The sequence below is a fragment of the Cervus canadensis genome, chromosome 21 (genome assembly GCF_019320065.1).
Source record: "Cervus canadensis isolate Bull #8, Minnesota chromosome 21, ASM1932006v1, whole genome shotgun sequence".
Lineage (NCBI taxonomy): Eukaryota > Metazoa > Chordata > Mammalia > Artiodactyla > Cervidae > Cervus > Cervus canadensis.
This window is the reverse complement of record NC_057406.1, coordinates 52,127,185-52,151,912: the sequence shown is the minus strand read 5'-3', so window position 1 is coordinate 52,151,912 and position 24,728 is coordinate 52,127,185. Positions and strand designations below refer to the sequence as shown.

The 24,728-nt window shown below is 46.0% G+C and overlaps 1 protein-coding gene across 4 annotated transcripts in view; it reads right to left on the bottom strand.

The window, feature by feature from the left end:
• Positions 1 to 897: 897 nt before the first annotated feature.
• The window catches only part of CHST11 (carbohydrate sulfotransferase 11), a 265,715-nt gene continuing 241,884 nt past the window's right edge, over positions 898 to 24,728 (bottom strand). For all 4 annotated transcript variants that reach the window (XM_043440979.1, XM_043440980.1, XM_043440977.1 and 1 more), the window contains one exon: positions 898 to 4,916. In XM_043440979.1, coding sequence (XP_043296914.1) covers positions 4,062 to 4,916 — 855 coding nt within the window. In that variant the 3' untranslated portion in view covers positions 898 to 4,061. The remainder of the gene's footprint in view (positions 4,917 to 24,728) is intronic.

The following is a 24,728-nucleotide window of genomic DNA, read 5'->3' as shown; positions in this document are numbered from 1 at the left end:
AGCCCTCTACTGCATACAACTATGTAAAAAAAAAAAAATCACACTCCACAAAGATGTTAAATTATAGGTCCATACGCCATACTGAGCATGCTCATAAGAAAACAGTACGGGCCGTCCCTTCCGTGCCTGACAAAGTGTAACAGACTGAAATTCGCCTGTTATCGGCCGAGGGTCAAGCTGGTTGTAGAAGATCGTGCCGCCTGTTCGTAGGGTCTACTTGGCTGTGATGGAAAAAAGCTGGAGGAAATACTGGCTGTGGGGACTTTGCGGGAGTGATGAGGTCAGTCCTGCTGACACAAACGGGAAAGGGACTCTGGTCCCCAGGATCGCACAGAACAGGGCAGCTGAGATCACATGTGTGTATGTGGAGGGGAGGGCCAGGCTGTGAGACATCTGCTCTGAGCCCCACTCGCCAGGGACATAGTCCCTCAGCAACTGGCTAGCTTAGCATCAGGACTTTAGCGATCACTACTAGCTCAGCACTGGTCCAGACCCCACCAGCTAAGGAAGCTGTGGACTCGCTTTTGTTTTGGGAATTTTCTACCAGCAGGGATTGGACCCTGGTGCTTCCACACCTTTGCCACCAGGACACTGGTCTGATGAAGTTTCCACTGTCCACTGCCGTCCTATGCCATCCGCGTGAACAGGCAGGACAGTGAAACTCAGCTGGTGGACAGGTGGGAAGGAAGGTTTCCCTCTGAGACACCACAGATCAGCAGACTGTCCTTTTTCCCAGACCAGCTGGGGAGGCAGAGATGGGAGAGGGTCTGGAGCAGCTGCAGGAATTCAAACCCCGTGGCTAATAGAGTTGTCCAACCAAAGGGACAGGTTAAGCAGGAAAGTCCTTGTAAATGCTTCTCTGTACCTGGTTTTGAAAACAAGGCAGCACCTTTGAAAAGTCTCTGGGAGATGGGACACCTGCCTGTACTTTTCTCCAGCTAAGCATGCAATAGAAAGCATGTTCAGTTTTCTTAAAAAAAAAAGAAAAAAGGAACAAAAGAACCCAGAACTTTCATTTTCCAGGCACATTTTCACCTATGGATTCTTTTTAACCAAGGACACAGAGTTCTTTCTACATTCTGCAAAAACGGTTGAATCTATTATTTTTTTAAGTTTTTATGGCATTAGAAAATAAACTATGAACACAAAACACGAGGAGAAAGAGCCCTTCGTGGTTGAACCACACTGCCATATGGTCCTGAAGGACACTCTTTCTCACTAGAGGGAGAAGATGGATGAAAGAAGGCATCATAGCTGATCAAAAATGGATGAGACGCAGAAACACAAAGCTTGGGAAATCTACGTGAATTTCCACTTAAAAAAACAAAAAGGACATAGTGAACAATTCCAAACTGTAGAATTGAAGAAGCACTCGTTAAGGGTTGAGCAGTCAGCTTGCACTGAGCAAATCTTAAGCTAGAGTGCTGGGGGTCTAACTGAGGCTTTGTACCCCCTCCCTCTTTTCTGTCCACACCACCCAAGATTTCTCTGCTCCCTGCAGCAGGGAGGGAACTGTGTGGCCCGTGTAATACCCAGAATTAGAACCATTGCACTTAGGCAAAAACTGAATTCATTCGTTTACCGAATTCATTCGGTAAACGACCTTCACTGCTATCATAAATCAGGTGGGCACAGTGGTGATGGTTTATTGTTGCTGTGTTTTGGGTATTTTTGGAGGGGCGGGGTGAGGGAAGCAGTTTTTATCCTAGAAGACCTCAGATGTGCTAAAACGACCTAACCAAAGCCTACAGAGTGCAATGCTAGCTCTGTGAGATAGTCTTTAAAATAGAGCATCCTGCTCATGGAAGGTCAGGAAATGCCACGGACTCAATCAGTGATGCTCCTGGGGATTCACAACACACAGCACACAATCAAGGCTCTGCAAAGTCCTGCAGAAAAGAAAATGGACTTCACTTTGTTTCCCAAAGACACCTGACCACAAAACCCTTATTTTGCATCACACCAACTTGTGTCTGAGGAGAACCTGTGTTCTCTGAAGCACGTTATCAGGAAACGCCAGAAACCTCTTTCATTAGTAGAAGCTTTGTCTCTGAGGACAGTTTCCTCTGCTTGGTCATAGGGTCCAGGGATAATAATACCAGAGAGAGCTGAAGTCTGTCACTCTACTTGCATACGTCTCTATCCATCAAGGGTATGGTCGCCGTGCCCTTCACAAAGGGGAGAGAGAGCTTGGAAGAAGGTATACGACATTTTATAAATAGCTTCGGCCACCCTCTCCAGTGCACACCTCACTCACTGACCTGGCTGTGAGCTTGCTGATACAGTTTTAATAGTTTCTGTGAATAAATTATTCATTTTTTGTTTGTTTAGAATACTCTCACCTCTGTGCTATACACTGAGTCAAAAAAACAAAAAGCAAAACTTACCCCCCCACCCCCTATTATTAGAACTATTATTATTATTGTTATTATATACAGTCTCTGCTACCAACTCATTCACTGGCTGTAAGAGGGAGGTGGCTCAAACTTCAACCATGGCCTTGGAAATGAGAAGCATGTGCAGGCGTTAATTAGCCAGGAACAGGAAATGGAATGTTTCCCGCCTTCCAGAGGGAAGGGGCGTGGATTACCATCCCAGAAGGTGGTCCTTGCTGCTCACTGCTGGTGGTCTCGGAGGCGCTGATGGTCTCTTGGCCTCTGGAGGACACAGGACAGGGTATGCCTGTGCCTGTGTGTATAAACAGTCTGCCTCTGACCTTCACCAGGAGTAGAAATGCCAGGCCATTGCAAATCCTCTGATGTCAGAGTCCTGCCACAAAATTTCAATCTTTTTTACATGGTAAAGAGTAGAAAACAACACTTCTGGGCGGAGACCTGAATGCTCGGCTGGAAATGACAGGAGGCGGCAGTGGGCGAATATCTCCCTTTCCCTCACCAAGGCAGACATCACTAATCAGTCACAGCATTCTTCTATGCCATGCCTGGCAAATCTCTTCTGGGGCTTAAAGGCAAATATTACCAATAAACTGGAATGGGCACATGACAGGGAATTGGTCACCTCTTGTGTTGGGCAAAGAGCTTGGACTACTCGTTAAGTGGCCTACTTCAAGCATGTGGTTTTCAAACTGGACCATAAAAAATGCAAATCTGTAGGGATCCGATCCTCCTGGGGTTGTTCATGAAGAGTCCAAACCTCACATTAAGTCCACGGATACCAGGGGTTTGCTAACTGTCGAGCTGGATACTCTGTGTCTATGTAAAGCTTCTTGAGGGCTGAGACTATTGGTTTTGTTCAATGCCCTACCCACAGGGTCTAGAATTAGGCCTAGCACATAGTAGTTGCTCAATAAATACTTGTTGAACGTAAAGCAACAGCCACTTCACCCTCATCACAACTGGCACTGCCAGTTACAAATGTCTGTACAAAAGCCTATTCTACCAAATTACTAATTCTGGTGGGGGGAAAAAAGCCACAATCAGCTCTCTCCTTGGGATTAAAAAAAAAAAATCACTTTAGCATGACATGACTGAAATCAGTTTTGGGATCAGTCCCTTGCAAAGGTGCCTCTATTTATTTCCAGCAGAATTTTAAGAGTGGTGGCATCAATGGACAGCACGATGGTTATCACAGTGACTCTGAGCGGTTAGTAAGGAGAACATTCACGCCCCTGCAGGAGCTGTTTGCAAGCACAGAATGAAAACATAGATTTCTTCGGAAAAGACATTAAAATCTTGTTGCCCCCCCCAAAGAAATCTATACAGAGACCATGTTTAAATAACTATAAATAACTTAATTAGCATTTATGGAATGCACAATTCATGGAATTCACCAGAACACAAAGAAAGCTCTGAGACAGTGTCGGATTCACGTCTAAAAAAACAAGGACACCCATCCTAGTCCCCTGCCAAGACAGCCGTCCTTCCCTAGTAAGGATTTTAAATAATTCTCACCATGCTGCTCGCAGCATCAATCCCCAAAGAAATATTAATTTACAAAATAACCCAATATCCATATAATTCTTTTTGACAAATAAAAATCTTAAATTAAAAAAAGCACGATTCTCTCTCCCCTCTCCCCGCCCACACCCTCCCCCCCCACCTTCATTCCAATTTCAGGTAGCTTGGCACTGAGTAATTGAACATTAAAAAATCGAGTTTGTAGACTTCGTACAGCTGCGTCTGGTGCTCCGAGCTGATGTTCTGGAAGAACTCTGTGGTCATTTCATCAGTAGTTCTCGTGGACTTGGCGTAGGTGGGGAACTTCAGGTAGCTGCCCACGCCCGCCAGCTGCAAGACGTAATTGGAATCCTCCTCCAGCGTCTCGTACTTGCCCACGAGGTCGTAGTGGATGTGGCACGGGTGGCACAGAGAGTAGACCGTCTGCCAGTGTTCGTTGAAGGGCTCCTCGCGCTGGGTGTGCGGGTCGATGAGATAGGCCACGAACTCCTCGAACTTGACGTCGTCGCCCTTGCGCAGGGCCTCCTGCGTGGCGTTCTTGCGCTGCCGCTTGATGATCTTCGTGCCGTAGCGCTTGTGGAAGGAGGTGTTGTACTTCTGCGTGAACTTGTTCCGGTAGGCGGACACCAGCCTCTCGAAGGGCTCCCGCACGAACAGGAACTTCATGTAGCTTTTCAAGCGGTGGTTGATCTCGGGGATGCTGTACTGGTTGAGGGTCTTCAGGTTGGCCGAGACGTGCGCCTCGTTGGCCGGGATCTCCATGGGGTCGCTGTACTTGCCCCGGCCGGTCAGGACCATCATGAGCCGCTTCCAGTTGGTGCACGCCACCTTGGGCACATAGCAGTAGATGAGCTCGTGGTCCTCATCCACCACCAGATGCTTCAGGTCGTTGGGGGTCAGCACCCGCCGCTTGCGGCTCATGGCGCTGTTGGCCCGGCAGGTGTCGGTGACCTGGTCCCGCCGCATCTGGTGCAGGACCGCCGTGTTGGAGAGCTCCAACTGCAGGGGAGACAAAAGACAGATAAGGAATCAGTACTTGGTGTGGGATGTGGATACGGGACCACCGTCCACAGCCACGATGGCCAACGCGGGCCACCAAGGCTGCCACTGCCAACCTAGATGGCCTGTCTCCATTTCCAGGTCTCTGTCAGCCGTCAGGACTGTTCTGGTTCTCCGTTCCACTGTCCTTCCTCTGCTGAGTAATAATAATGATCAACTCTGTAACTTGCCCATCACCCTCTACATCCCAAGCATTGTACCAGAGCTTCATATATAGAGTTTTTCTTTTCTTGAAAAGCTTGAACCATTATTGATTTATTGAACAACATCAAATAGCCTGCCACCATGCCAGGTGACATGCTGCTAGTCACCAGAGATGCAGTAATGAGAAAGTGCAACAAGGTAACTGCCCTTATGCAGCTGAAAGTCCAGCTGCAAAGAAAAGGAAACAGAGTCAAAGAGATTGTTTCTAGCTTGAGACCACACAGTAAGAGAGTCAGTATTCAAACTCAGGTCTGCCTGGCAACCAAAGCCACCCACTTTCCACTCTAATCTGATGTCCAGTCCTCCCATATTCTTGACTAAAGCAGGACAGAAGCCTAGAGTTCTGGAATTGGATTGATCTATCTCAAAGCAAGGGGATCCAATTTTTCTACTAAGCCTATCACTGTGCACACCTGTAGCTTTTCGCTACCTCAGTACCAGTGCCTTGATTCTCCTCTGGGAACCTGCTTTCCTTCATTCTCTGCTCCCTGCGCTCTCAGGCTGCTGAGTTGAGAGAATGCAGCCTGGAGCTTGGGGACAGAGAGGAGGGCTACCATGCAGGGAGCACTAGACTGGAAATGAAGGGAACTGAGGAAAGATGAGCACAAAGACAGGGGGATGTATTTCCAGTGACATCATCTGAATACCCAGGTCCATATGTTGTTGAAACCAGACCCCCAAATTCTGGGCTTTGGGGTTACATTAGTCAGTATATTTGCTTTGGTGCATAAGGCAGTCTGTCTGGGTTACATCATTTGGAAGCAAAATATGTGGGCATTTACATGTATTACCTTTGATCTTTTCCTCTCGGCCACATTCATCTACTGAGCCACCGATCCATCCACTCAAATCTATGTTGTGAGGTCTGCCCCTTCCAGGCTGGGCTGGGGGTGGTCTAGAGTTGGGAATGCAGAGGGATCAGGGAACTCCCTCCTCTAAACCGAATCAGTAGAGCCAAGGGCCTGAGTTGCATACAGGAAGCTGACCTTGCATTTCCAATCCTGAACCATAGTCTGTACAATTCATTTTAGAACATGCATGGGGCAATTGGGAAGGGCTTATATTGGGGACCTCAGAATGTGACCTTATTTGGAAATAAGTTTTTTTAAAAAAATAACTTATTTGGCTGCATCAGGTCTTAGTTGTGGCACTTGGGATCCCTTCGCTTCCAGGATCTTTAGTTGTGGCAGGCGTGTATGCTAAATCACTTCAGTCATGTCTGACTCTTTGCAACCCTATGGACTGTAGCCCACCAGGCTCCTCTGTCCATGGGATTCTTCAGGCAAGAATGCTGGGGTGGGTTGCCATTCCCTTCTCCAGGGGATATTCTGAACCCAATGATTGAACCCATGTCTCTTGTCTCCTGCATAGGGTTCTTTACCACTAGCGCCACCTGGGAAGCCCAGTTGTGCCATAAAAACTCACAGTTGCAGCATGTGGGACCTAGTTCCCTGACTGGGGATTGAACCTGAGGCCCCTGCATTGGGAGTGTGTAGTCTCAACCAGTGGATCACCAGGGGAGTTCCTGGAAATAGGTTTGTTTGTTTTTTTTTAGATGCAATTCAACTGAAGTCATACTGAGTTAAGATGGTTTCTAGTCCAATGACTAGTGTCCTTACAAGGAGAGAATGCAGAGACTCAAAGACACAGAGAGAAGGCCATGTGACGGCAGAGGCTGGAGTGATGCTTCTACTAGCTAAGAGATGCTCAGGATTGGCAGCCACAACCAGAAGTGGGGGAGGGAAAGGAAGGGTGTACCCTAGAGTCATCAGAGAGGACGGCCCTGCTGACACCTTGATTTTAAAATTCTAGCCTCCAGAGCTGTCACAGAATAAATTCCTGTTACTTTAAGCCAGCGAATCTGTGCTACTTTGTTATGGCAGTCTTAGGGAATTAATACAGGAGCCAAGCCTTTAGCCTATGACTTTGAGCAAATTGATATAAAATATGTGTATAAGAGTGGGTAATGTTATACATGATCATATTTTTACATAGAAGACTAGGGAAAGAGTGTTAGAGCACTAAGTAGAAAGTGGGTGAGATCTGAAATCAGAAGACCTATACAAACAAGACCCTTAACTTTTTAAGCCTCGGTTCTATTATTTGCAAAATCGGAACACTGCCACCTACCCTGAAGGGACGTTGATTAAATCCAACAAAGTATGGTTCAGCATTTAGAAAATAAGATCAGGTCTAGTTCAGGTACAAGGTACGGTACCCAGGGGCAATTCATTCTTTATGAAAGAAGAAAAAAGTTAAAAATACGAGGCCTGAAATTTCAAATACAAATTTCACCAGCTCTATGATTTTTGTTGCAGGTCAACCCTAGGTCATGAAGTTCAATTCATATTTATTTTGAACAGTAAAACTCTGACTTTTGCACATCCTGGCTTCTGAGCAGATGTATTCATCACCTTAAGAAGAGCATTCATGCCACTTAAAAAAACAAATAGAACTGTTCTAAAAGAAACAGAAGGAAAAGGAGGGGGAAAGGGTGCGTCAATTTTGTCCATTTAAATCACTATTGGACAGGTTTGAAGGCAATGAATGGCCAAATGAGCAGAGAAATGGGGGACTTCCTACTTTCCCCTCAGTTGTTTTCAGTTGGAGACAATTTTATGGCTGGCTGCCTCCCCAGGGAGGCTGCACTCAGGACCACAAAGCCATGAGAAATGGAAACTATACCATGGCGTCGCTTTACGTCCAGTTGCAGAGACAGAAAATAACTCAAAGGGGCTTTGAAACGTGGTGTTTGCGGTTTCTCTCTTTTCCATTTCCTCCTCCTCCAGGGCAGTCTAGGTGGCAAACGGCGCACCTGCCGCAGCGAGGCAGCGCGGTTTCCCTCGGAGGACTCGGGGCGCAGGTCAAGAGAGTAAGTACTGTCAATCCTGAGACACAGTTGCAACTGCTTCTCAGAGGAAAAAACTCACCCAGGCCTGTAGTGTTGAATTTTTAAAATAAAATGTTTTGGTTTTTATTTAAACTTTTTAAATGCATGGCTGCGCTGGGTGGTCGTGGCTGCGCTGGGTTCTCACTCGTTGTGATGGGTGCTCTGTAGCTGCGGCGCGTGGGCGTCTCACCGCAGCTTTCTCGTTGCCGAGCATGGACCCGGCAGTTGTGGTGCCCAGGCTTAGTCGCCGTGTAGCACGTGGGATCTTCCCGGACCAGGGATCAAACCCGTGTCCCCTGCATTGGTGGCAGATTCTCAACCACTGGACCACCAGAGAGGTTCTTAACTTATTTGAAAATGATTTCAGGCTAGCATAGATTTATTAAGAGTATAATGTATAATTTATTAAAAGTATAATGGTACTAAAGTATGCACGATTATAAGAGTAGGTAGATGAGACCAAACGTTCAAATGAACATTAACCTGATGGACGATGACATGTTACTGGAACCAAGGCCCTGCTTGACACATACAAGGTACTTGCTGTCTGTGCCGGGACAGAATCTCTGCAGTGTGGCATCCCTCCTCTATATGCTAGTCAATTCTCCCACCACTTTCTCATTTCTAGTTACTATAAATTCCAGCACCCTGTAATATCACTTGACCTTTACTTGGTCCAAATACATCATTTATATATTTTCTGTCTCTGCCCATTTCTAATGAGCCCAAGACAATAAAAATGGAGCTACACAGGACCACCAAGGCCATCAATGAACACACGTGCCATAATTTCACATGGTAGGACTAGGTGAGCAGGGGTGGCCCAGGGATAATCCAGAAATGCTTTAACTTTCTCAAAAATACAAATAAGAGTACAAAAAAAAAAATTTTAATTAATCCTTAGAACTTGGATCCCTGGGAGCTCTATCTGTGGACCCCTTGAACCTTTGTTTAAGAAACCTGGATTAAGGAGAGCCCTGGACGGGTCAGAGGGAGGAGAGGAATGCTTTGCCATCAAGGTCAGGACGGAGCAGGAGAGATTTCGGATGGTGGCCTGGGCTGTTGCAGTTATCTCCACACTTGTTAGCAGGACCAACAGCAGGTTAGAAGTTGTAATCAGATAAACCACTGTTTCTAACCTTAAAGAAAATGCAGGTCTGGTTATGTCATGTCCACACTTGTCCCTAAGCAGTTTCACAAGAGCTTTTGTAATGGTCCCAACTCTTCAGCAACTAATAACATTCTCTGAGTATCAGTTTGGGATCTAGTCAAGGGGCCTACAGCTCTGGGACATCAGGAAAATGAGGGAGTAAAGAGCATTCTTTGGGGGAACAGTTCACTCCCTTGTCACAGACAGAAAACATGTGTCTTCTCCAAACATGTTTTATCAATTTTACAAAGAGGGTTTGTTGTGCTGATAATTATCTGAGCTGCGAGATCAATCTCTCGCTCTTTAACTCCCTTTATCTCCCCTCTTTGTTTTTCTTTTCTCAAAAGTATTTGTAGAGACCATAACAAAGGACAAATGTGTGGTATAAAACTGAAATAGGAAAAAAAGAGGGCTGTGATTAAGGATCTCCTTTGGTGGTGGGCTTCCTAGTAGCAGGGATAAAATGGGAAATGTGATTAAATCTCATTGCTTTTATTCTCAGAAAGGAGAACCATTCCAATTGTTTAGGGCAGAAAATGTACACAATCTTTATTAATTTGTTTTTGGCTCTGCCGGGTCTTCATTGCTGCCTGGGCTTTTCTCTAGTTGCAGGGCGCAGGGGCTACTCTTTAGCTGCACAGGCTTCTCATTGCAGTGGCTTCTCTTACTGTGGAGTATGGGCTCTAGGGCACAAAGGCTTCAGTAGTTGTAGCACGTGGGCTCAGCAGTTGAAGCTCCTGGGCTTTAGAGCACAAGCTTAAAGGTTGTGGCTCATGGGTTTAGTTCTCTGCTGCCTGTGGGATCTTCCTTGACCAGGGATTGAACCTGCGCCTCCTGCATTGGCAGGCAGACGCTTTACCACTGAGCCACCAGGCAAGTCCACAATCAGCATGTAGGAACTAGTTCCCTGACCAGGGATGGAACCGGGACCCTTGCATTGGCAGACTGAAGTCCTGCCCCAGACCACCAGGGAGGACCCAGAAAACGTACACAATCATAAGGCACTCAGAAAGTTGAGTCGGGGAGGGAGATTGTTGGATTCAACATGCCCATGTTGGCATATTCAGAGGGTCACTTTCTTCACCGGATACTAGTATCATGCCTCACTAACACCTGTGTCTACAGGGTGTTTCAGCATTCACAGAGCATGTTCACACACCGTCCCACTTAAAGGTCCCACTGGGACTCTTGCAGAGCCTATTAAAACGAAGTTTATATTTAGCAGACCAGGCCAAGCTTCCAGCCACGTATCATCTTCTTCTGGGCTGGCTCCTGCCAGGTATTAACAATACTTCACATGAATGGTTCTCAACCTCGAGTATGCATGGTAGTCAGCCAGAGGGCTTGTTGAAACACAGTTTGCTGGTTTGCACCCCGAGGTGCCAAGTCAGTAGGTCTGGGACTGGGCCTGTGAATTTGCATTAAAGTTCCCAGGTTGTCAGTTTGCTGGGGCTGCTGTAACAAAATACCATTTCTGCTTAAGCAGCAGAAATAGATTTTCTGAGTCCTGGAGGTACAGGCAGGGCTGGTTTCCTCTGAGGCCTCTCTCCTTGGCTTGTGTATGTCCGCCTTCTTGCTGCCTTTTCACTCGCTCGTCCCTCTGTGCATCTTTACCCTTTGCTGCCTCTTCCTCTTCTTGTAAGGACACTAGTCCCACTGGCTTAGGGCCCACCCTATTGAATTCAGTTATCTATTGAATGCTATTGAATTCAGTTACCTCTTTAAAGGGCTTTCCAGGTGGCTCAGTGGTAAAGAATTTGCCTGCCAATGCAGGGAATGCAGGTTTGATCCCTGGGTTGGGAAGATCCCCTGGAGGAGGAAATGGCAACCCACTCCAGTATTCTTGCCTGGAAAATCCCATGGACAGAAGAGCCTGGCGGGCTGCAGTCCATGAGGTCACAAAGAGTCAGACACAACTGACCTCACACACACTCCTCTTTAAAGACTCTATCTCCAAACAGGATTACATTCTGAGGTACTGGGAGGTTGGGACTTCCACATATGAATATTTGGGGTGAGCACAATTCAGCCCATTACACCAGGTGATGCTGATGGTCTGAGGACCACAGTTTGAGAACCACATCTTTATACTATGAGGAGAGGACTGTAATCTAACATCTTTCACCAATTCATAGCTAGTCTTTTTTTTTTAATTGGAGGAAAATTACTTTATAATGTTGTGCCAGAGCTACTCTTAATTATAGAACCCTGAATCAAGTTCCTCATCTGCTGCCAGGCAACTCCTAGGTCTACCTCCAGCTCCAGCCTCCACTCCCCTCACCTCCCTTTGATCTCCCAAAAGTATCAATTAGGTCAGAGAAAGGCTGATTCTAGGAAACCATGGACATGGCTACAGGCTCTGAGCTGTATCTTGCGTTCTCATTTAGCTGTCTATTTTTAATTTGGACATTTAAAAAAGGCAAGTATAATTAGTTGAAGTACCAAATTTAGGGACTATTTGAAAAAAGTCTTTAAAACTTTACTATGTTTCATCTTAAAAAGGAAGGGAGGCTGGTTTCCCTTAAATTAAAACATCTTTTGTGGTGTTTACAATTTCTTTCAGACACAAGAACCCAAATGGAAGGAGGAGCAGCTGGTCCCATTTTACTGCCTGGAGTGGAGGAGATGCAGAGGAGTGGAAACCCAGAGAAAAAGGTAAATGTAAAGGCATCCAGAGATTGCGGATTGGCAGAACCTATCATTAACAACTGTCAGCCTCACGTAAAAATCCTAGTACAAGACCCCTTTTAGCATCCTGGTGGTACTGCCATCATCCTGTTGATTTTATTTTTTAAAATATTTATTTGGCTGTGCCGGGTGTTAGCTGGGGCACGTGGGATATTTGATCTTCATGGCAACATGGGGGATCCTTAACTGCGGTTTGCAGGATCTTTTCGTTACAGCATGTGAGCTCTTAGTTTCAGCATGTGGGATCTAGTTCCCTGAACAGGGATCGAACCTGGTCCCTCTGCAGTGAGAGCACGGAGTCTCAGCCAGTCGACCACCAGGGGAATGCCTCTGTTGAACTTTGGAATTGTGGGGAAGGAGAGGAAAATCCAGTGACCTGATTTGCAGTGATTCTATTCTCTTTCCTTCATTACAGAAATTCCTAAACTCGCACCTAAAAGGCTGGTCACGAGGAATCCGCGAAGAAACCACATCCATAGCAGAAAAGAGGCCCGAGTTTATGCTGGCTATCACATTTTGAGCCACTGTTAACCCTCACACTCTAGGTATTGTTAGTATTCCCAATTTATGGATGAGAAAACTGAGGCACAGGGGGAACAGGTAACTTAAGATCAGGGAGCTAGGAGCTGGGGCTCAAATCCATGTAGCCTGTGCCCTGAGCCCCTGCACTGTGCAGCCTCCCAGGATCTGCAGCCTTCCCAAGAAGTCACCGTCTCCAGGGCAGCTGCTGGAGCCATGAGTCTCTGTGCTGGTAGCTCACAGGGGAGACTTTAAATACCACTGAAGCTTGGGGGCCCCACCCTAGAGATCTGATGCCATTGCTTTGGGTGTGGCCAGCTCCCTGGGAATTCAAAAGCTGCCCAGGTAGGGGTCACTGTCTTAGAGGCTCCAGTGCTGGCAGCTGTTAACTAAAGCACAGAGTGGACTTGATCGATGATCTGTGTGTGATCTTGGACAACTTTCACTTTCCTAGTCTTCAGATTGAAATTAGGGGCTTTCCATCCCGCAGGGCCAAAGATCAAAGGTCTAGAAGGCCATAATTCTGACGTCTTTGGCTATATCCTTAGAAAACTGCTCTAGGAGTTCTATAATGCTTAAAAACTTCTATGTTTAGAAAAGAAAGAAGAAAAAGCCTTTGAAACTTTAAAGAAAGAATCTAGTCTGAACCTGTTGCAAAACTTAAAGGGTTTAGGAAAGCAGTGATTTCACATTAATGGACATTAACATTGCCAGAGCAGTTTAATTAGAGCTGATTTACAATATTGTATTAATCGGGCTTCCCTGGTGGCTCAGATGGTAAAGAAATCTGCCTGCAATGTGGAAGACCTGGGTTCCATCCCTGGTTTGGGAAGATCCCCTGGAGGAGGGCACGGCAACCCACTCTAGTATTCTTGCCTGGAGAATTCCCAGGCAAGAGAAGCCAGGCGGGCTACAGTCCACGGGGTCACAAAGAGTCGGACATGACTGAGCGCCTAAGCACAGCACATACAGCAAAGTGATTCATTAAACATATATTCATTCCTTTAAAACATTCTTTCCCATTATGATTTATCGTAGGATATTGACTATAGTTCTCTGTGCTAGACAGGGGGACCTTGTTGTTTACTCATTCTATATATAAAAGTTTACCTCTGTTAACCCCAGTCTCCCACTCCATCCTTCCTTTAGCCCCCTCCACCTTGGCAACCATCAGTCTGTTCTCTATGTCCATTGTTCCCGTTTCATAGATAGGTTCATTTGTTTCATATTTTAGATTCCACATGTAAGTGATATCAGATAGTATTTGTCTTTCTCTTTGTGACTTACTTCACTTAGTATGATAATCTCCAGTTGTGTCCATGCCGCTCCAAATGGCATTATTTTGTTCTCTCCTATGACTAAATAGTACTCCACTAGACAGCATATTAAAAAGCAGAGACATTACTTTGCCAACAAAGGTCCGTCTAGTCAAAGCTATGGTTTTTCCAGTAGTCATGTATGCATGTGAGAGTTGGACTATAAAGAAAGCTGAGTGCCAAAGAATTGATGCTTTTGAACTGTGGTGTTGGAGAAGACTCTTGAGAGGCCCTTGAATTGCAAGGAGATCCAACCAGTCAATCCTAAAGGAGATCAGTCCTGAATATTCATTGAAAGGGCTGATGCTGAAGCTGAAACTCCAATACTCTGGCCACCTGATGAGAAGAACTGACTCACTGGAAAAGACCCTGACGCTGGGAAAGACTGAAGGCAGGAGGAGAAGGGGATGACAGAGGATGAGATGGTTGGATGGCATCACTGACTCAATGGACATGAGCTCGAGTAAGCTCCAGGAGTTGGTGATGGACAGGGAGGCCTGGCGTGCTGCAGTCTATGGGGTCTCAAGGAGTCGGACACGACTGAGCGACTGAAGTGAACCTTCCACTATATACACCGCATTTTCTTTATCCATTCAGCTGTTGATGGACATTTCGGTTGTTTTCATGTCCTAGCTGTTGTGAATAGTGCTGCTCTGAACATAAAGGTTCATGTATCTTTTTGAATTATAGTTTTTTCCTGGGTATATGTACAGGAGTGGGACTGCAGGATCATATGGTAGTTCTGTTTTTAGTTTTCTGAGGCACCTCCATACTGTTTTCCACAGTGGCTGTATCAAACTTACATTTCCATCAACAGTGTAGGAGGGTTGCTTTTTCCTCACACCCTCTCCAGCATTTGTTATTTGTAGACTTTTTAATGATGGCCTTTCTGACTGGTGTGAGGTGGTACCTAATTGTAGTTTTTATTTGCTTTTCTCTTATAATTAGCAGTGTTGAGCATCTTTTCATGTGCCTATTGGCCATCTGTATTTTTTCTTTGGAGAAATCTCTATTTAGGTCTTCCCATTTTTGGATTGGTTTGTTTTCTGTTGTTGAGTTGTATGAGCTGTTTGTATATTTTTGGAAATTAAGCACTTGTCAGTTGCATCATTTGCAAATATTTTCTTCCATTCTGTATGTTGATTTTTGTTTATGGTTTCCCTTGCTGTGAAAAAGATTGTAAGTTTGTTTAGGTCCCATTTGTTTATTTTTACTTTTATTTCTTTTGCCTTGGGAGACTGACCTAAGAAAACATTGGTACAATTTATGTCAGAGAATGTTTTGCCTATGTTCTGTTCTGGAGTTTTATGGTGTCATGTCTATGTTTAAGTCTGTAAGTCAGTTTGAGTTTATTTTTGTGTATGCTAAGAGGGTGCATTCTAACTTCACTCTGATTTACATGCTGCTGTCCGACTTTCCCCACACCACTTGCTAAAGAGACTTTTTCCCATTGTCTACTCTTGCCTCAGGAAATTGGTTTCTTAGGATTTCAACTTGTCACCTGTTTAATTATAAGGATTGAATCGCTACAGGAGCTCACCCTACCTTTCCAAAGCAAAAAGAAGGAAAACATGCAATGGATGCGAAGGCTTTTGAGTCCTGGAAACTGTGAGGCAGGAGTGCAGGCGACCCTGGGTGATAGAGGGCCTCTGGATGCAGCCTCCCAGCCAGGCTCAGCTGAGCCACAGGTGAGCTAAGGCAGTGAGCTGCATTTTAACCTCGGGCACTTTGAGGGCAGAAACAAGCAGAGTTTTTTTTTTTTTTTTTTCAGGCTAGTGGTTAAGGTTTAAATTTGGTGACCTGGATTCAGGTCAGTGCCTATTCAAATGCCCTCCCAAGCCAGCAGGGAGCCCCTGGCCCACTGAAGGTGGGAGATACCACTTAAATCTTGGTCATGTAGTCATGAGGGTATGGGGACCTAACCTTTTGGGATGTTTCAAATTCTCAAGAAAAGTCAGAAAGCCCAATTTTATGCATAATCTGCATTCTCAAATGTTAGCTATAACTTATTTTTTAAAAAAACTTTTTTAATGGTATTTAAAAAGATTTTTTAACTTGTTTGGGCTGGGTTTGCCTGAGGGCCAGCAGTCGGCGCCCTCACCCAGGCTTTTGAGGACAGTGAGGCTAGTAAGGAAGAGCCCTCTCCGAAGGGGCTGTTCTGAGCTGTGCCCACCACTGTTGTCTCCCGCTCAGCTGCCCTGCTCAGCTTAGGAACTGTAAGCAATTGGGGGTGGAGGCGGGGGCAAAAAACCTCAGGTGGAATGGGCCAGGCTGCACAAGTTCCAGAATGCAATTAGGAAAGCTCAGGATCAGTGGTTATTAAGAGACACCCCTGGAAGCTCAGCGCTCCCCACCCCATTTTTCTTTGTAACACCTCCTTCTAACGTTCTGATCACTGTCTATTTTGTGTGTTTCTCCCTTCTAGAATGTAAACTCCAGGAGGGCAGGTACTTCTCACTTTTTGTTCTTTCTTGTATCTTTGGTCCCTGGCACATGGTAGACACTCAGAGTTCTATTGAAGGAACGAACAGATGCATGAATGAATGAATGACTTGGGGGTGACAGGGATTTTAAAGTGGCTGCTGAGGCTGCATGGGCCTCCTGGTGCCTCAACCTGCAGCCCAGCCCATCTTCCCACGGAGGATTTCTGACAAAGATCCTGCAGCTGCAACACAAGTGCTTAGTATCAGCCCCGAGGCCAAGAGACTGGCAGCTGGGGTGCTTGGCGCTGGGTGGAAATGGGCTCAGGGTGCCTGCAGTGGACTTTGATGCAGGGGTCGGGGGGGGGGGGGAATCTGGCACTTTCCACCTGAATGGTGAGGCCAGGAAGCAGGAGGCGCGGCAGAATTACTCTAGAGGGTGCCAGTGCCAAGGGCCCCCTTTCAGCCTGACCAGATGTGGCTGGAGGGGGCTTATTTCCATCACATCAGCTGTTCGGGCTTCCGGAGGCCTGGACAGGGTGTGGGAGGGGTAGAGGGTTGAGGATGTGGCTCTTGCCAAGCTGGATGGGCGTCCGATGAATGGGGGCCCAGAACTGGGACAATGGTGGGGAAGGGATGTAGCTCCCACGCTGCTTGGGGCGGGGGGCGGGGGGCTGGGTTTCCTGGGAAAGCAGAAGTCAGAGGGCAGGAAGAATGTGCACCTGCTGACTGGCACTTTGGGACCCTCAGAAAGCACTGTTGGATGGAAGGGGTGGGGTCCACTGTGCAGCCTCAAAGGGCTCACGCCACCCCCGAGCCAAAAGTGATTTCTGGGGGCTGACAGCACCCCATTCAGATAGGCCTCCCAGAGGGCGACACTCTTCTGAGGCAGCGGGTAGCAACTCCTGCCCCCAGCTTCTCCTTCTGGTCCCTCCCTCCTTGGGACGAACTGGCTTCATCAGTTCTCTTCCCAGACTCACCAGGATGTTCTACTACTCATATTTTGCCCGGATCACTTGACCCCCTCAGGTCTTAGTTATCCCATCTGTAAAATGGGGGCAACAATGGCATCGCCTTCTGGAGGCTGTTTAGAGAATTCAGTGAGAGCTGACCAGGAAAGCACTTAGCATTGTGCATACAGCAAGCACTCAGTAAACAGTATCTCTCTTTGTCATTCTCAATATTACAGAGGTGGCTGGCAGTACTGTGAGCATATCACCCTGCCTTCCTCAGCCTCATGGCACTTCTCAATCAGCAGTGTATGTCAGAAGCACACTGCATCTTTGGTGAAATGTGGATTCCTAGACACCACCAGAAGAAACTCTGACTCGGTGGGTCTGGTTGCCTGCTCTGGATGGCTGCCCCAGGGTGATTTGACCAGGTCAGTTCCAAGGTTGGTGGTCCTGTGTCCCATTTGAAAACTGCTGATCAGACATTACTTTTACATGAACAGGATCTGCAGTGAACATCCAACACATTTTTCATCTGCAAAATGCCTGGCTTGGGGTGATCCAATATCTCACTGACATTGGTGATGGATGGAAAAAATTGGAGGCAAGTTGGATTGGCAGCTGTTAAGCAAATTGGAGATCTGAAGAGCAATTTTCTAGCTATAGAGAGATTGGCTATTAATATGCATTAACAGACTGTACAGTATGCATGGAATTTCAGAGTCAGTGAACTGTGGATTGAGAGACAAGCATGTTTCAACAGTATCCCATTTCCCTATTGTTCAAAGGGTACATTCTTGGGTTTTCGTGTCTGCATATTGTGTGTTTCCTGGTGAGGGCAAGGCTAGTCTTTCACTAGGACGAGGGGTAGAGGCAGCTCTGAGATGAGGCCCCAAAGGATCCATTCCACCACCTTCACCCAGGCTCTTGTGTGTCAAGCTCCTCCATCCTGATCATAGTTAGAGCACCGTGAATGATGTAGGTTCAACTGACTTCCCTTCTCCAAGGCTTTTAGGACAGGACCTGGGTATGTTTAGTCAAGTGCTCAATGCCCAATACTTGCAGGACTTAGAAAAGAGTAATTAGGAGGAGAAGGGGACAACAGAGGATGAGATGGTTGGATGGCATCACCGACTCAATGGACATGGGTTTGGGTGGACTCCAGGAGTTGGTGATGGACAGGGAGGCCTGGCGTGCTGCGGTTCATGGGGTTGCAAAAAGTCGGACACGACTGAGCGACTGAACTGAACAACACATTAATGCCTTTCCGGTGCTAAGCCTTTTCATCTGTCTCTGGTGCTTCACTGCCTTTTCCCTCCCTCAAGGATGGTCCAATTGGGATGCTAATGAAAGTGTCACAGAAAGACCATTTACCAGTTGCTTATGGAGAAACTTAAGAACGTGGGCTGATTCTCAGGTCACTTCTGGGGACATACCCATAACACAGCTGTACATGATGTCACAGACTTCAACCAGAGGCTCACGGATGAATAAGATCCTCAAGTTAATGGCATTAAGGGGGGGCATGGCCTTCTTTCTGTAGATCTTCAGAGTACTTTCCCATCCCTAGACCTTGGATGGAGAAGGGAATGGCAATCTAGTATTCTTGCCTGGAGAATCCCATGGACAGAGGAGTCTGGCGGGCTACAGTCCATAGGGTCACAAACAGCTGGATATGACTGAGGGACTAAACAACAAACAGCAGAGCCCTTGAAACATAGCTTCAGAGTCAGAGAATACTTTGCGATCACCCGAGATCACATGCTGATTTTCAGATGGAAAAACTGAGGCCCCACGATGCTAATCCCTCCACTCACTCCCAGGAAGTGGGGAAGCTGGGGCTGGAACCTGAATCTGCTGCCCCTTTGTGCTGCTGGACTGTACAGAGAAAAGAGGAACTTTCTCATCCCATCCTCCCAGCAGCATGTGTTCATGGCACAGGGATGGATCCAGGAACAAAGTGAAGGGACAGCCAGCCCAAGTGCCAACTCCACGGTGCTAAATCATCTCTACAAGGTTAGAAAACAACCCTGCTCCCACCAACTTAGGAAGTCTCTTGGTAACACATGTAGAGTCATGGTTGGTGGAATTCCTGAAGCTGAACAGGAGCCAGTGACCTATTTTACTCTACAGTATAGGGACCATGGGGCTTCCCAAGTGGCTCAGCAGTAAAGAATCTGCCTGCAATGCAGGATACTTGCAGGAGACACACGTTCAATTCTTAGGTCAGGAAGATTCCCTGGAGTAGGAAATGGCATCTCACGCCAGTATTCTTGCCTGGAGAATCCCATGGTCAGAGGAGCCTGGCAGACTACAGTCCACAGGGTTGCAAAGAATCGGACACCACTGAGTGACTAAACAATAAATAGGGACCATGGCATAGATTCCCCTGGGCTGGCTTGATTGAAGAACCCATTAAAGAAAACTGAAGTAAGAACTAGGAAAAGTCTGATGATTTTTCTTTTAAGAACAGTGACTGCTGTTTGCAGATGACGTGATATTACACAAAATCATAACGATGCAACTGGAAAACTACTAGAACTCATCAATGAATTTGGTAAAGTTTCAGGATACAAAATTATCACAGAGAAATCTCTTGCATTCCTATACATTAACAACAAAAAATCAGAAAAGAGAAATTAAGGAAACAGTCCCATTTACTTTCACATCAAAAAGAAAATACCTAGGAATAAACCTACCTAGGGAAGCAACGCTAGTAAAGTAATGCTCAAAATTCTCCAAGCCAGGCTTCAGCAATACATGAACCGTGAACTTCCAGATGTTCAAGCTGGTTTTAGAAAAGGCAGAGGAACCAGAGATCAAATTGCCAACATCTGCTGGATCATCGAAAAAGCAAGAGAGTTCCAGAAAAACATCTAGTTCTGCTTTATTGACTATGCCAAAGCCTTTGACTGTGTGGATCACAATAAACTGTGGAAAATTCTGAAAGACATGGGAATACCAGACCACCTGACCTGCCTCTTGAGAAACCTGTATGCACGTCAGGAAGCAACAGTTAGAACTGGACATGGACAACAGACTGGTTCCAAGTAGGAAAAGGAGTACGTCAAGGTTGTATATTGTCACCCTGCTTATTTAACTTCTATGCAGAGTACATCATGAGAAACGCTGGGCTGGAGGAAGCATAAGCTGGAATCAAGATTGCCGGGAGAAATATCAATGACCTCAGATATGCAGATGACACCACCCTTATGGCAGAAAGTGAAGAGGAACTAAAAAGCCTCTTGATGAAAGTGAAAGAGTGAAGTTGGCTTAATGCTCAACGTTCAGAAAACTAAGATCATGGCATCCGGTCCCATCACTTCATGGGAAATAGATGGGGAGACAGTGGAAAGAGTGGCTGACTTTATTTTGGGGGGCTCCAAAATCACTGCAGATGGTGAATGCAGCCATGAAATGAAAAGACTCTTACTCCTTAGAAGGAAAGTTATGACCAACCTAGACAGCATATTAAAAAGCAGAGACATTACTTTGTCAACAAAGGTCCGTCTAGTCAAGGCTATGGTTTTTCTAGTGGTCAGGTATGGATGTGAGAGTTGGATTATAAAGAAAGCTGAGCACAGAATTGATGCTTTTGAACTGTGGTGTTGGAGAAGACTCTTGAGAGTCCTTTGGACTGCAAGGAGATCCAACCAGTGCATCCTAAAGGAGATCAGTCCTGGGTGTTCACTGGAAGGACTGATGCTGAGGCTGAAACTCCAGTACTTTGGCCACCTCATGCGAAGAGGTGACTCATTAGAAAAGACCCTGATGCTGGGAGGGATTGGGTGTAGGAGGAGAAGGGGACGTCAGAGGATGAGATGTTGGATGGTGTCACCAACTCGATGGACATGGGTTTGGGTAAACTCTGGGAGTTGGTGATGGACAGGGAGGTCTGGAGTGCTGCGGTTCATGGGGTCGCAAAGAGTCAGACACGACTGAGCGACTGAACTGAGGGAAGCAAAAGACTTGTATTCTGAAAACTTTAAGACACCGATGAAAGAAACTGAAGAGGACACAAACATGGAAAGACACACCATGTTCTTGGATTGGAAGAATCATTATCATCAAAATGACTGTACCATTCACGGCAACCTACAGAGTCAATCAATTTAAACCCTATTAAATTACCAATGGCATTTTTTCACAGAACTAGAACAAAAAGTTTTACAATTGTATGGAAACACAGAAGGCTCCAAATAGCCAAAGAAATTCTGAGGAAGAAAAACTGGACAGCTGCATGTAAAAGAATGAAACTAAAACAGTCTCTAACATCATACACAAAAGTACACTTGAAATGGATTAAAGACCTATATGTAGGACCGGATATTATGCAACTCTTCAAGGAAAACATAGGCAGAACACTCTCTGACATAAATCACAGTGATATTTGAATTCACCTCTTAGAGTAATGAAAATAAACACAAAAATAAACAAATGGGACCTAATTAAACTTAAAAGCTTTTGCACAGCAAACTATAAACAAAATATAAAGACAACCTACAGAATAAGAGAAAATATTTGCATTCTATATCACTGATGAGAGATTAATCTCTAAATTATATAAACAGCTCATATAGCTCAATATATATATAAAAGCAACCCAATCAAAAAATGAGAAGACCTAAGTAGACATTTCTCCAAAGAAGACATAGAGATGTCCAAAAAGCACATGAAAAGATGCTGAACATCACTAAGTATTAGAGAAAGGCAAATCAAAACTACAATGAGGTATCACCTCACACCTGTCAGAATGGTCATCATCAAAAAGTAGACAAATAGCAAGTGCTGGAGAGGGTGTGGAGAAAAGGGAACCCTGCTACCCTGTTGGTGGGAATGTGAGGTGGTACCGCCACTGTGGAGGACTGTATGGAGGTTCCTTAAAAACTAAAAATAGAAATACCATATGATCTAGAAATCCCACTCCTGGGCATGTTTCAGGAGAAAACCACAATTTGAAAGACAGTCGCACCCTAAAGTTAACTGCAGCACAATTTACAATGCAACCTAAATATCCATTGACGGATGGATGGATAAAGAAAAATGCGGTACATATATACAATGGAAGTTATTTGCAGCAACATGGATGAAACTAGAGATGATCATACTAAGTGAAGTAAGTCAAAGACAAAACTCGCATCAATTATATATGGAATCTAAAAAGATGATACAAATGAACTTATTTACAAAACAGAAAAAGACTCACAGACTTTGTAAACAAATTTATGGTTACCAAAGGGGAAAGGTGGGGGGCGGAGATAAATTAGGAGTTTGCACTTAACAGATAGACATTTCTATATGTAAAAGAGATAATCAACAAGAACCTACTGCATAGCATTGTATTCAATATTCTGTAATAATCTATATGGGGAAAGAATCTGAGTAAGAATGTATGTATATGTATACATACAATTGAATCACTTCGCTGTATACCTGAAAATACAACCTTGTAAATCAACCATACCCTAATATTAACTAAATTTTTTAAAAATTTAAGAATGCAGAAAACTAAAAAAAAAAAAAAAAAAAAAGAACAGTGACTTGGCCTGTGGAAGAAGAAAGTAAGTAACTCAATTTCAGGATAGAATTTTTACAGAAAATCAGTGTCTCCCTGCTCCCATAAAACGAATGCTCAACAAATATTGAGAGTATTTTGTTTCTTACCCTGCCTAGGAAGCCTACGGTGCTGCTCAGCCAGCCTGACACAGAGATCGGAGCTCAGACTCTGTAGTTAGGCAGACACATTTGGACCTGAATCCGGGCAATGCCCCTGAAGAGCCACATGACCCAAGATTGTCATGTCCACCCTCCCAGCCTCAGTTTCTGTTTCTGTAAAGTGGAAGCTGATATCAACACATACTTTACAGGCTGTCGTGAGGTTTGTAGGGGTAAAATCTGCAAAGACCTAAGCATATCACCTGGTCCGTAGCTGCTCTTAATGAACGTGCAAGTATTATTCAGAGTTAAAAATTCTTTCCCATGGGGGCAAAAAAGAGGTCGTCTTTATTTTCTAGCTGTTTCCATCAAGAAGCAGAACATAGACACTGCAGCTAGACAGCCGGAGGTTAAAATTTGGCTCCACCACTTACTGGCTATGGAGATTGGGCAAGTTACTTGACATGTGGCTCAATATTTTCACCCGTAAAATGGGGCTGAGAACATCACTGACCATGTAAGGTTCTACGTGGTGGTGATAATAGCTCGCTGTATGCTCAAAACACTAGGGGTGCACAGCGGACTGTCCTGGAGGCATCACTCGCTATTAAGAACAGTGTGAGAATGAAGAGATGAGGAAGTTCCCCACATTACTTTCCCCATAAACCTCTGCTGACAAGGAGGGAGAATGGCTGATGTCATTTGTCCTTTCACTTCCCCTGTCTCTCTCGGGCGGAGGCCAAATAGTGGTGAGTCCAGAGAGAAGTGGGAGAGAAAACTTGAGTTGCATGCGCCTGCACTCCTGGGTGGGTGGAGAAGGCGCTGACTCCTGACCTCTAGCAGTCAGAACACACAGTGGTACCTGAGCCTCTCAGCTGACCTAGCCTATCACCTGGAGGTCCCACTTTATCCCTCAGAGGGCTTCGGATCGGTCAGCTCACCCCTCTCCCACTGCCCAGCAGGTCACTGACCCCCCGGCCGTGTTCTCCATGCCCAGGAGGGACACCTAACACCTGGCAGATGCTTCATACTCCACCTCAATCCCTCAGCTGGCGCAGGCTAAGCAACCAAGGCTCAGGCGCTGGCGGGTGGCCACTTCAGAGCCAGATAAGGTTTGTCTTCAGGGAGAAATCTCGCAGTCTAATGATGGACACAGAAGAGCAAAGGAAAACATGGTAATACAGTGCGACAGCTGACAAGCGCGCACCCAGGGGTTAGGAGTGTGCCGGGATCAGATCCCCAGACCTAGCACCTACTAGCTTAGAAGCATGGGGCACTCTCAACCTCGCTGAGCCTTTATCTTCCCAACTGTAAAATGGGCAAAGCAATAGCCCCTCTCTCAAAGGTGGTGGAAAAGATCAGCTGAGAAGAATGACGTACACCCTGACATACGACTCAATACTTGAGAGCTCACAAGGTCAGCATGAGGATGAAGGAGGACAGGATTGCGCAGGCAATGCCCTTTCTTTGGGAGGAAATGATTTCCCCAAGAAAGGAGTGTTCCTGGGAAGCTGGAGAGAGCAGTTGTGAGTTGGGCTAAAAGGACACGTGAACCAGAGAAGGGGTTGGAGCTAGAAGCACAGAGACTTAGCAGGGACAGGGAGCAGGGCTGTCCCTGCACAGGCCATGAGCCCCCAGTGGCAGGGCCAGGGTGATCTGCCCGAGCTAAATGAGCCTGCGGAGCCCAGGGGAGGCTAAGCACCCTGCCCCCCGGCCTTCCAGAAAGGAAGCTTCACAGACATAATTACACTGGTGGAGAGAGGCAGCCTCCTGGGAATCTTTTTTTATACACTAAGTGGCATTCTCTGGGCCAAACCAACAGAGAGGTTCAGAAAAGCAAGTGGGATCAGGGCCTGGGGGTACTGATTTTCATGAATGAATCTCCTTCCTGTGGTGACTGAAGCCTCCAGGGGAGGCCCTTGAGCGCCAGGGACCAGAGGCACCTGATGACAGCTAGGGA